Source organism: Cyprinus carpio, chromosome B13 (genome assembly GCF_018340385.1).
Source record: "Cyprinus carpio isolate SPL01 chromosome B13, ASM1834038v1, whole genome shotgun sequence".
Classification (NCBI taxonomy): Eukaryota; Metazoa; Chordata; class Actinopteri; order Cypriniformes; family Cyprinidae; genus Cyprinus; species Cyprinus carpio.
The window spans coordinates 16,412,602-16,426,515 of record NC_056609.1 but is presented as its reverse complement, the minus strand read 5'-3'; the positions used below and the strand labels follow the sequence as shown (position 1 = coordinate 16,426,515).

Sequence of the window (13,914 nt, the reverse complement as noted above, 5' to 3'; positions counted from 1 at the left end):
TTCTTTATTACTGTGCAAAGCTGAATTTTCAGCAGTCGTTACTCCAGTGTCACATGATCCTTCAGAAATCCTTCTGATGTATCTTATTATTGTCAATGTTAAAAACAGTTTTGGCAAAAAATGTTGTTTTTCAGGATTCTTTGGTGAATAGAAAGTTCAAAAGAACAACATTTATATGAAGCAGAAATCTTTTGTTTTTGATCAAATTAAATGCACCCTTGCTGAATAAAATTATTCACTTCTTTCAAACCAAAGTAATTTTACTGAACCCAAACTTTTGAATGGTAATATAATTAGTAAAAGACAGGCGGTTTCATTTATAGAGTCAGAGAGAGAGAGAGAAAGAGAGAGAGAGAAAGAGAGAGAAATAGTCATGTAAAACAATTATTTTGTGCAAAAACTCATTAGAAGTGGATTTTAGTAATAATTATTAAACACAAATTGACACTGATTTATTATTACACAAATCTGCCTTTCTAGTCTAGTTCAAATATGGCTTAACTCTCAAGTTTCAAAAAGCTTCAGGATCCTTAGAAATATTATCTGGTCCCCTGAACATACTGTAATGTCCTTAGAGCTGCACTTAGCTGAGACTGTATCGATTGCGTGAGAAAATTAGGTTTCCATCAAACACTCATGTTACTGCTGTTTTATAATGACCAGATGTTATGATTCAGACAGCCTAGATATCTTCACACAAAACATCTTCACCAGAAACGTATTTCCCATATCTCACCGGGCTGATGTAAAAGCTATGAGGGGCTTGGTTGTGCTTAAATGAACATAAATTGGTCCCACAGCCAGTCGTTGCCTCTGAATTAGCTGTCTTGAATGCTATGATAAATTAGTGCTCTTTTTTTAACTACCTGATGTTAGGCAGAAACAGCTTGCTCTGTATATTGCAAGCATGATATTTGCAGGGTCACACTGTGTTCTTAAAAATGTTTTAATTAACATTTAAAAAATTCATAAACATAAGTATTAAACATCAATGCCAAGCACACAATAATTCCAAACACAAAAACAGGATTCGTGGTGCAGCCAAATGTGATTATTAAACTTCAGAAGGCTGTGATTGAATTAAATAAATGTGAGCACTGAGCATTCAAAGTCAAAACACTGCTCGTTCTACAATCAATGAATAGCGTGCATTTATGCCAAGCGATTACTCATGATCTACTGTTGATGAATTATGACATATTTACATTATGGTGTTTATAGTGTAATGTTATAGATGGTTAAAAACGTGCACATTTTGTTTCCCTCATTTTTATAATAAGCTGCTGTAGTAGCCCATAAATATTTCAAAATAAGAGTCCTGGTGTATTTCAGTTTGTACTGTAGATAATGACCGGCATTATGTATAGAATTTTTATCTTTGGTGTTTTGGTCACATAATAAACTCTGTCTGGCAGAGGACCAAGAACATTATGTAACACATTCAGTATACAGATTTTACTAGTATCTGGACAACAATCTTTTATTGCCTTTTTAAAAACACATTATTACTTAAGAGAAATATCAATCAACCTCTCAGAGTATTGGGTATTTTTATATTTTCAATTTGAATTTTTTTTCCATGTGCCATACTTAAAGTAAAATAATCTAATATGCATGATTTATTTAGAGATTATTTTGAGTTTGCTATATGTGGACATATGGTATTCATTTTATTTGTGCAAGTAAAAAAAAAAAAGATTGAGTTTTCAAAACTGCAGATACCCTGTAGATCTGCAGATGTTTCCCAATATAGCAAAGGCTTTAGTTCTGAAATTTTTTTTAATTTATGTTGCTTGGGAGTTTGCCATTTTTAATACTTTGGTTAAGTATGGTTTACTCATGTGTTTTAGTTATATAACACTTGTGGTCATGGCATTCATTGGTCTATTAATAGCTTTATGGAGAAACATTGAAAGCAAAGTGGGCAGGAAAACACTCCTCAAACATTCACCACCATCGCCTCAGTATGTGGTCCTGCCACAGCCGGCATGTGCACTGACACATGCGTTTGAAGAGCCCAGCGTGTGGGGTGAAGGTGCAGACTGGTTGGCTTGTGAGTGCCGTTTTTCACCATTGTTTCTACTGAAGGCCTGCAGGGCTGGGCTCCCAGGACTCGCTGATTTACTGCTGACATGCAGGAAGACTTGTCAAGAGGAGGGCAGTCCTCTTGTAGCTTCCCCGCTCAACATAAACAGGCTGCTTGGGAGATGCTGCCCTCTTAGGAAATTACCCTCCCATTGCACAGGGATAAACATGACCCTTAATTAAAAAAAAATAAATAAATAAAAAACATTTAAAAATAGTCCTATACAATATATTGACCCAAAAAAGTCACAACACTAACTTGTAGTGATTTGTGGTTACAGGAAGGAATGTTCATTGTTGGCGTGACCGTGTTGTTTACACGGTACTACGGCAGGTCACTTGAACACTTCAAGTTCCTGACATCAAGGCGTCCAATTCCCACCTTGAGATGTCCATGTACAGTTTAGGAACTGGATGTTTGTTACTATTTAATTACATAATTCCAGGAATTCAAGTGCCCTTTTACCCCTGGATTGTGGTTTAAATAAATGTAGTGACTCTTCACCATTCACACAGGACACGTTCTTGCATCCGCCTTTGCTGTTTTTAAATTGTTTTTCTAAATTAACCTTTGTTAGACTGACATCTTTGACCATTGTGGCATGTCGCACAGTTTATTTTTCCAAAAGTGTCTCACAATTAAAATGCAAAGGGATTCATCAATGTTACAATTATGTCTAATAGCATTAAGCATATAATTATTTTCATTTTATGGCCAATAAATCAATAAATGGCAAAATTGTAAATAAATTGACGACAAAACACTAAACACTAAAATCAGTCATTCAAAGCCATAGTTCACCAAAAAAAAAACAATTGTCATTAATTATTCACTCTCATGTTGTTAAAAACCGTAAGACCTTCGTTCATCTTCGGAACACAAATTAAGATATTTTTGATAATCCAAGAGCTTTCTGACCCCACATTTTCTGACAGCAACACAAGAAAGGTAGCCCTGAAAGTTAGTAAGGACATCATTAAATAGTCCATGTGGATCGACGAATCTATGAGAATATTTTTGTACACAAACAAAACTAAAATAATGACTTTATTCAACAATTTCTTCTCTTCCATGACAGTCTTCGACACACATTCACAAAAGAACCACAATGCATGCGTGTGACGCATGCTCTTAGATTTAATAATTTCTTTTAATTAATAATAAAAATAATACCACATATAAAACCATAATGGAACAAACATAAAGAACAGCAGCAATAACAATCATTATTATTTTTAAGGTTAAGTGAGTGTTAGATTATGGAAAAGGATATCTGAATGTAAAAACCGGGAAAATAAGCAAGTATACGATCCAGTATCGTACAGTGAAAATCTTAGCTGTAAATCGTTGATTATATACAGTTTTGTCCAAATAAATTAATAATAAACTCGAAAAACTAAAACCATGTTGTACATTATAATGTACAATATGAATGTATATTTATTTAAATTTTTTAGATTGAATAAAGATGACCTTTTTATTTTATAATCTGAATGTAAAAATAAAGGAAATGAATATGCATATATTCCAATTTTGTACAATACCAATTGCATGGAAAAATCTGGTTACAGATATATTATGCATCCCTAAACAATGCATTTCAAGACACGTATTGTGCCTTCTAGCTGTTTTAGTTGACATGAACGCATCCTGCATGAATGGCTCCCGAGTTAAGAGTATGGACAGAATTGAATATTCTGCTTTCTGGGAGCAGAGCTTTAATTTATGGTGCTTCACTAAGCCCAGCAGCCAATATTTGCATCAATAAGCCGGTAACAGATATCTGAATGATGAGAACCCACTTTTTTTTGTTGAGTTTCTGGAAATACATCAAGCAGCAAGGACATCTGTTCATCTTTTCTTTCCTCACTCTCTTGAGCATGACCTTTTTGAGCCTGCCTGATTTTCAAAATCCCTCTGAACCGTCTGAGCTCTGGCCCTTTCTTCCAGAAAAACTACTGTGTGCTTTGGCCGGTGTCCGCCTGGCTTTTGGGAATATCTCACAGTGCTGCCAACCGCTGCAACTGGCAGAGCAGTCATGAAGTCATCGACCGAAGTCTCCATGAGCCACATAAGCAAACATTGACCCACTGTTGTATGACTGCCACACAGACTGTGTAATTAAGATGTGTTTCTCGCTCGCACTGCCCAGTACCATTTCCTCTCTTTGTGTCAGTATTTCATATCGATCCGATCCCTTGAGGTCCAAAGTTTAATTTGTCACATTTGTACAATTGCAGTGAAGTCTGCCCTCCTCCCATGAGTGTGTTTTGGAGCTAAAAAGGAAAAAAGAGAATGCAACACTAATAGGGGAAAACACTACTTATTTGTGCAAATAATGGACAAAGGTGCATTTTGATTAAAAAATTGCCTTTCAAATGTTCATTAGAGGTTGTGTAAAAATTGACACACACGTTCTCCATAATCCAAAGAGCATCTTAAGCTTCAGTGGAAGCAAGAACATATAACCGTCTGTACAGAAAGTCACATTATCGATGACATAAATTAAATTAAGTTATTTATATAGAGACCTAGAAAATCAGTTTTGCATACTTATTTTATTTGACGTTTCTTTTTCACATTTTTTAAAATCCCGACTATGTCCAGATTGAAGTTTCAAATCCCAGATTTTCAAAGTGGTCTCAGACATCTGGCCCCTGCTGTATGTGTGAAGTGTGAGGTGGGGGATTGTGTTAAGTACATAATGGTTGACATGTTTATTCTCGGACATCGTAATCTCACGTCAGCTGGATGTCTGTTTTAGTCATTTGGCAGGGAATGTTGCTGGCACGGCTCTCAAATGTTGTTGACTATGGTTCGGTTGGACAAAGTTCAAATCGCATTGTAAATGGATGTGTGTTGGAGACCGTCATGTGTGACCTGACCTGAACTGAGCAAGATGTTCAGATCATATTCTGTTATGATTTACCAAATACTTCTCATCTCCTTCCGTGAAAGGTGGGTTATAATATAAACATTAGCGACAGAGGAAAATTCTTTTAGACACGAGGTCAAGAGTTCAGATATTTCATTGATGTGCACTACCATCAAGTTTGGGTTGTTTTTTTTTTTTTCTTATGCTTACCAAGGCTGCACATGCAGGAGGATTTAACAAGCAGGAACGACAGTAATACTTTGAAATATTTTAACAGTTTAAAATAATATTTCTATTGTAACAATAATAACAATGTAACAATATTGTCTATTGTTTCTATTACAATATATTGCTTAATATTTGTGGAAACTGTGATGTTTGTTTCAGTATTCTTTGATGAATAGAAAGTTCAAAAGAAAAGCATTTATTACACTAGATTCTATTTACACTGTAATAAGCAGGATTTTCTGCTGTTTATCCCACTTATTGCAAATTGTGCCAATTATCTGCATCTCAGTATGCAGTATGCAATAATGCAATAAAACAGTATGCAATAATAACATATTGAGTGTAAATGATAATTTTTTTAATTATTAAATGGATGCCACCTCTACACCTGCCCTAACCCTACCCGATACTACTTCAACTTTTTGAAAATAAATACCTTTCCAATGTGATATGAGATTTGAAAAGGGAGAAAAAAAGGGGACCCGGGTCGAAAAGACCACTGCATGCCCTTTTTTATTTAAACTAGTTGTAATCTGAAATGCATTAGGTTCTTTCCTGCAATTATAGTGTGTTTGGCTGTATTTTATTTTGTGAATTTTTAAAATGTATTTTTTCTGGAATACAGAGTGCAGTCGAATGATAAGAGCGTGCATCTAAATTGTGAGGCGGCAGTGCACTTTGCTGAACATTGCTGCTTTGTCACCTCTGACCTAGACCTCAGCTTTCTAGATAGATAGATGGATAATATGTAATATTATTATTATTAACTTGAAATGTTTTAACTGCTGGTAAGAGAAGAATTCAGAGAAATAACCTCAGATAGCTGCTGCAGCTTCTGCTTTTCAGTTAATATACAGAGCCTTCACAGATTTGTAAGTCTAAGGCTGGAGCTATTGATTAACATGTTTTTATTTCTAACAAAAATAGATGTTTTTTTATTTCTAACAAAAACAGACAAATTAAAACTTAATGTTTTTATTATTCTTATTAAGTCCCAAAAGCCTTATTGAAGGCATATTGTATGACTGAATAGACCACCAAGATGAAGTCAGTAAAATTCCAAGGTGGAAACTAGAAGGAAAATACTCTAAATTTAAGTGTTCTGTCATATTAGATCATTTAATGTTTCTGCAGTGTAGTGTTACAGACATTGCACAGATAATTAAAATTGGATGTGCAAAAGTTTATTCATCATAATACATATTCAGAAAGGAATGCTTTAATAACCAAGAGTTTGCTTTGTCCTTCTTTGGTTAAGATGGTCGTCTATGCTGCAATGTCTCGTTCTGATAAGCAGTGGAAGTTGTCTCTGGGTTTGATGCTGTAAATGTGTTTGGCATGTAAACGTCTTGTCACTATATGTCAGTCGGTTTCCCTCCTGGAGAGCTGCTGATGCTGCAGATGACATTATCCTTGTTGTAAGTCTTCTTATCGCTGCTCTTTCACCATCCCTGCAGCGCGTGAGCTGCATTTCCAATGCAGTAGTCCCGTTCAGTGCAAAAGACGCACAAACCTTACGTTTAAAATGGCTGCAAGACCTTTTTAAAGGTCAGAGCGTTATAGTTTGTTTGCTGGAATGCCAACCTTTTGTATTTTCTCCCAAAAGTATATATGCCCTCTATGTTTTTGCACCATTACCTTCTAGTAAATTTACCCAGGCCAGAGCTGAAAGAATGAAGCGCACTAGTCTTAAATCCCTCTGTTAAACGCTTACCTAAGCTGGTAATGAGGAACACATGCTCTTTGTTTACTCCTGAGAGACTCTGCTTCTGTTGTGTTACCCCTGATGGCAGCAGGCCACTGTCTTATTGGAAATGTTTTTGGCGGGTGTAGTTGTTGTCTTGCTGAGGCCACAGGCTGTGTCTGGTGTTCGGACCGCTGCTCTAATAAAAAAAAAAAAAAAAGGATGTGCTTGCCAGTGGATTAATGAATGATGTCTTTTTGCTCATGATGTGTTTCTTGTTTAGTCTCTTGTCTTTATATTACTGCAGTGAAGTGTCTTCCCTACACCGCTCATAAATGTGTAGCCAGTGTACATTAATGTTGTAAAAATATTAGGGCTGTCAGTTTATGACATTTGTGTGTGTATTTGTTTGTGTTTAAATAATGCTTTAACATGAGGAAGAAATATAGTTGTGTGTATATATAAAAATTCCAAATATTAATTTTATGCAATATTAATTCAATGCTTATTCAATGCTTTTGTCATGCAGTTTATTTGAATTATCTTCATTTTGCTGGAATCCTCTTTTTCTCTCCAAATGTTGATGTTTAAAGTGCAACAATTAATGCTGTTTAAAATTAGGGCTGTTAGTTTTTCACAATTGTGTTTGTAATTAAATAACACTAAAATTAACAAATAAATTATTTTAATTAAGGTAATATTGATTTTATACATTTTCTAAATACTATATTTATTTTCTGTAGTTATTAATTTAAAATATTTTTAAATTGCCATGCTGTTGTCATTATGCAATGTATTTGCAGAAATATGAAGATTCCTGGAAAATTTATAAAAGATCATTCAAATGTTGATGTTTAATGCACAGCAACTGCATATGTCATAAAATTAGAAATTTTCCATATGAATGTGTGTTTCTCTATTAAACATATTATGATAATTAACAAAAATTGAATTTTATGTATGAAACTTGTGCTGTAAAATTAGCTAATCATTTTAGATATAAAATATATAAATATGAATTTTATGCATTTTCTAAATAATATTAATTATATAAATATTTAGTTAAAATTAGACTTGTGCCGATATTCGGTAATACGATATATCGCGGTAATGAATAGGCACGGTATTGTTATCGTGGGCACTTCTAAATACCGTGAATAATTATATATTACAAATTTTTCAGAATTTGGAATGCATTTTAAGAATATTTTTCCCATCAACTGCTCAAAATACACAACACCGCTGTATGCTGCTTGAAAGAAGCATGCGCTCTGATGTAAACAGGCACGTAAGAGAAGCACATGGAGGAACACGTGAGAGACGCACTGAATGAAAGCACATTCACTCTCTGACAGCAGATGGCGCTAAAATGCAGCCCTTACCCTTTAAACCCCATAAATAAAGCAGCTGCTACTTTCTAAACCATTTTAAAATAATTTTAAATAGCCATTCAGATTTGTGGATTTGCTATGGTGTTAATCACAGAGCCAAATACTTTAATATTTAGTCTTAATAGGCTATTTATTTTCAAACTTTTTTTTTTTAATCTGGACTACAACGTGCCCTAGATATTGTTTGAAAGTGTTTTGATTCTTTGTTCATTCACACTTTACATTAGGGCTTCTTTAGTTAACAAACTGCCAGTGAAAAATTATTCTGAACATTCATTAATCTTAGGTATTCCAATATTTAATAACACATTGTTAAAATTGAAAGTTGCAACTGTGTTATTTAATGAGCTAACATTGGACTTGTATTTTTTAACAAAGATTAATAACTTCTATAGCAAATGTAGCTATTGCTCATTGTTAAGCTGTGCATTTATTGAATGAGCACTATGCCATGTCCAAACTGATTACACTATATTTTATGTATTGCACTATATTTTATGTAAAATCATTTTCTATTTTTAAACTGTCTTAAATTCTTTTTAAGTCAATTTTTAAATCATTTTCAAAGTTCTTAAATTGCTTTGTTTTATTTTTGAGGTTATTTTTCTTCATGATTTTTTTTCCCCTTTCTTTTATGTAAAGCACTTTGAATTACCATTGTGTACAAAATGTGCTATATAAATAAACTTGCCTTGCCTTGAATGTTAATGCATTAACTAAGGTTATCTAATGAGGTCTTATTGTAAAGTGATACTTATTGGTCTTGATAGTTCTTTTGCACTTTAATTTGTAAAACTTTTAACTTTATATATTTTTTCTGTATTGCTTTATTGTATTTAAATGTTCAGTTATTTTTGCTATAAGAAAAAAGCTATTTAACCTGTTTTACTGCATTATGACCACTTTTTTAAACTAAATTTCAATACCGTGATAATACCGTATACCGTGACAAAAGCATTATCAATTAATCGCAACAGGAAAATTTGATACCGGCATATCCCTAGTTAAAATATATATTTTAAGTTGCCATGAGTTTTTGTTATCTATTCAATGCTGTTGTCATTATGCAGTGTTTTTTACTTTAACTTTATTTTACTGGGGTCACCATTTTTCAAATTTGTGTTTAATTACAGCTGCTTAAATTAAATACAAATATTGATTAGTTAATCAAAATCTTAAAACACAGAATCGTGCATTCAGCACACTGAGACCAGAACATTTATTCTATTAGCCATTGACCTAAACTGCAACAGTGGAAGTATTTTAGAGTTTATTTGGTCCCATGCTGGGTGGTTGGAGGCCAGCGGAGGGAAGCATGCCAATGGGATATGCTCTAAAAAGTGCTTGTCTTCTAGTCAAAGCCTCCATTCTATTAATGGCCTACTGCACAGTTATTCCTCATGAGACCTCCAGCAAACAGGGCTAGAAATGTGTGCTGGCCCCTTAATGTGTTCCCAAGAAGTCAGTAGTGTGTGTAAAATAGTTGAAATGCGTATACACAGTCAATGCAAAGATTGAAAAAAATGGGGGAAAATATTCATGTACCAACTTATACCTTTATGAATGCGATTTCTCTGGCTGTAATGGAGTTAAATATGATGCCAAGTGTACAGAGTTAGTGTCGAGGATGACACCAGTTTCATCCCTTTGCTGAAGTCAGTTTGGAGTCTCTGATGGTGGGCTCTCAACCCTGACCAGTGGTTTAACAGCAGTGTAGGAGGAATTGACCCCGATTCCCCTGCCAGACATCCAGTGGCCACAAAATCGATGGCATCAGTGCAGAGGAAGCATTGTGTGCTCTTATCCTCGATGAGAGGTGCTAGGAAACCCAAGGATTAGACCCATAGCTGTCAAATTAAAACCTCTGGGATATAAACACCTATGGGTGTGTGTAGCTGAAACCTTTATAGTGTGCACATATATATGTGTGTGTGTGTGCGCATGTTTGGAGACGCGAGTCCAGAGAGTTTAAGCATGCATGACCTCCTGTCCACCTCAGCCTCAGAGAAGCATTAAATGAATGTGGGCTTTGAGCTCCTCTGAGGGTATGAGACTGCATTCAGGTGTAGCTGTGTGACAATGGGTTTTCACTGTGTTGAGCTACCAGCAGTCTCATTATGTTTTCGAATACTTCAACTAGTCTGTTGAACAGTTAATCATCAATTGACTCTATTTCTGAAGAAAATATACTGGTGGTTGCCTATATGTTAATATATCTTCTTTCTCTCTCTCTCTCTCTCTCTCTCTCTCTCTCTCTCTCTCTCTCTCTCTCTCTCTCTCTCTCTCTCTCTCTCTCTCTCTCTCTCTCTCTCTCTCTCTCTCTCTCTCAGTTGTCGTCACAAACAGTGGAGGACAGATCTTCCTGCTTCCAGTGTGGTTATCACTTTCCACAACGAGGCCCGTTCAGCCCTGCTGCGCACTGTGGTCAGGTGAGATGACATGTCAAATAACAGTTTTTAATGCACTATGATGTGGGATTGTCACCATAGAAACATCTTGATGCCACTACCAGTCAAATTTCACTATATATATATATATTTTTTTTTACTAATTTGAATACAACTAAACTACTATTATTGAGCACACTCCTTAATTTAAAATAAGAGTAAACAAAATGTAAACTGACACGGCGTAGTTCTCAAGTAGACTGGTTAAAGTTTTTTTATATATATTATATTAGCGGTAAGTAATAAACCACAAATTAAGAGAAGTGCATGTTTTTTTGTTTGTTAATTTTTGTGATTCATATTACAAATTATTGCATATTATTATCTACTAGGCTATGTATACATTATAGTGTTTAATACAGAATATTATGTCACATATGCACATTAGTACAGAAGTACACTACTATCCAAAGTTTGGGGTCGGTATAACATTTTTGAATGAAAGCTCACTGTGGCTGCATTTATTTGATCAGAAATACAGTTAACAGTATTATTGTGAAATATTAGTAAAACTAATATTACTTATGTTGAAAATCCTTCTGCTGCTTTATATTTTTGTGGAATATTTTTCTTCTCAGGATTTTTCAATGAATATAATGTTCAAAATGAACATGATTTTTTTTTTTTTATAACAATTTTAATGTCTTTAATGTTAATGCATCCACATGTAATACAAGTATTAAATTATAAAAATAAAAAAAAATTATCCTATAAACTTTTGAACTATAATGTACCTCTACTTTTGACATATCTACTAAGATCTAGACTAAGATCACATTCTCTCTCTATGCTTAAGCATAAACATGCATTGAAACCGTCCTCTTTTCCTGTCTTCAGTGTGCTGAAGAAGAGTCCTGCTCATCTGGTCAAAGAGATCATCTTGGTGGATGACTACAGTGACAACCGTAAGTGTTTCGACCTTTAGCTACCAATCAAACTAAGTGATTGAAGTGGAATGACATACAGCCAAGTATGGTGACACATACTCAGAATTCATGCTCTGCATTTAACCCATCCAAAGTGCACACACACAGCAGTGCACACACACACAGCAGTGAACACACACACAGCAGTAAACACACACCCGGAGCAGTGGGCAGCCATTTATGCTGCGGCGCCCAGGGAGCAGTTGCGGGTTCGGTGCCTTGCTCAAGGGCACCTAAGATGTGGTATTGCCGGCCCAAGACTTGAACCCACAACCTTAGGGTTAGGAGTCAAACTCTCTAACCATTAGGCCACGACTTCCCCTCAACTTCCCCTCAGTGTTTTACCCTGTACAAGTTATTTTATCACACACACTCTTGTTTTCTCAACATAAATCATGCCGTACATCCATGTAGCAGAACAATACCACAGTCCTGAGACAGAGATTTGTATGATGACTATATAAAGTGTCGTCATGGCACCAACCATGAACCCGAGTCCCCAGCCCATTGCACTTTTTGTTTTTTGGATGTCACACCCGTAGTGTGACCTCTTCAGATGTCTGAACTCTGTATGAACCCTGTCCTGAAAGCATTGCTGCCCTGCTCTGTAAGGCTCTGCTGCAGGGAACCTGGCAGGCACTGGACTTATTAGTCCTCCTCTTTCTACTGAGGTTTTACATGTGTGGATTGTGATCCCACTTTTGCATGTTGGCATTTGAATATGGTCTTTGTTTTTGGACATAATGCTCTTTCAGAACTGTCCGTTATATTTTCATTTCGGGTTTTTCTTTTCACAATATTTAGCGGAGAGTTCGGTATCTGTGCCCCCTTTTTAATCAAATTTTCATCTGTAGGCAAGGAGAATTCAGATGGAGGTAAAACTAGAGCAACCGATTATATTTCAGTGTGTGTGCTATTAATTTTTATTAGTTGGTAATATATGAACAAAGAAATGTCATAAAAGGGACACAGTCAATTAAGGTTTCAAGAAAATATGAAATTATGCTCCTACCTTGTGGTTTCTTTTAACTTTTTGAGATGAAGTGGCTTCTTCAATATGTGACTTTGTGGAAACAATTCGTGATCATTTTGTGGTGGGTTTCTGTTTTCCAGCACTCAAGAAATTTGACCTGTAGTTCCCTGCCCTAAAGTTTCTCAAGACAAGCTGTACATGGTGTGCCCTTTCTAAATATATGGTGACATTTTCAAAATTGTGCAGACTTTTTCTGGATTAACGAAGTGACACAAGTTGCCCACTGGCACATCTTACCACATTCCTCCTGCGTATATTAACTACAGTATATATAATAGAAGAGATGTTTTTCCCTGAACACTTGAGCTGACACAGTGTTTTCTCTGGGCTTTCAGCTGAAGATGGTGCCTTACTTGGGAAAATGGAGAAAGTCCGAGTCCTACGGAACGATCGTCGAGAGGGTGAGAGATAACCCTCTGAATTACAGTAACATTGTGAATCAAAACTATACCCTAGTTAAAATGTAAGGACCAGTGGCCTTTTACTAGCAGCTCTTGTTTGGTCATTAAAATCTAGGCATCTATTAAAACTAGCTGAAGTTTTATTATTGCAACTAATTGTGACCAGCCTCAGCATGAAGTCATTAAAAGCGCTGCATACTTCATAGGTGCAAATATGGAGAAAATTAAAGAAGAGAAAAGCAAATGGTCTGTTACGAGCTGGAGTGTATTTTTGGACTGTGTTGTATATATCTGTCAAGCAAAAAATGCTGTTCTGTAGCCAAAACTGCAGTTTGTTTATTCGACTCCAAAGCCTTTTGTTCAAATCCTATTTCAGTCCAACTAAACAAGCTCCTATTTCTTTTTTTGAAACTCAAATTACTTGGTTAAAGAAAAGAAAGAGCTAACATGTAATCTCTGGTATAGATCGTAGGAAATTAATGTTAGATTAAATATGTATAAATAAATAATAAACCTGTGCTCATGAAGATATATAGATTTTGTTAAAACAAACAGGTTCATTAATATTTAATGTTTCTCAGTGCTTGAAAATTGATTTTTAGGTCTCCATGAGCCACTAGATGAGCTTTCTCTTATTATATTTTAGAGAAAAGAATGTGTTTTCTTTGCTTACATCATCCCATGTGGTATGGTAACAACCGTTTTTTTTTTTTTTTTTGGTAGAATTGATTTTTTTTTGTGTGTTTGTTGTGCGTTGTTTTTAATAATTTTTTCTCCAAGTAATAAGTTAAATAGATGATAATAAAATAAGGCAAATACCACCAATGAACAAATTAAAGTTTT

The 13,914-nt window shown here is 35.1% G+C and overlaps 1 protein-coding gene across 2 annotated transcripts in view; it reads left to right on the top strand.

Annotated features, from left to right (window-relative positions):
- Nucleotides 1-13,914, top strand: part of galnt2 (UDP-N-acetyl-alpha-D-galactosamine:polypeptide N-acetylgalactosaminyltransferase 2) — a 79,221-nt gene that overhangs the window by 53,266 nt on the left and 12,041 nt on the right. For both annotated transcript variants that reach the window (XM_042736893.1, XM_042736892.1), the window contains exons 4-6: nucleotides 10,595-10,693; nucleotides 11,549-11,616; nucleotides 13,006-13,071. In XM_042736893.1, coding sequence (XP_042592827.1) covers nucleotides 10,595-10,693; nucleotides 11,549-11,616; nucleotides 13,006-13,071 — 233 coding nt within the window. The remainder of the gene's footprint in view (nucleotides 1-10,594; nucleotides 10,694-11,548; nucleotides 11,617-13,005; nucleotides 13,072-13,914) is intronic.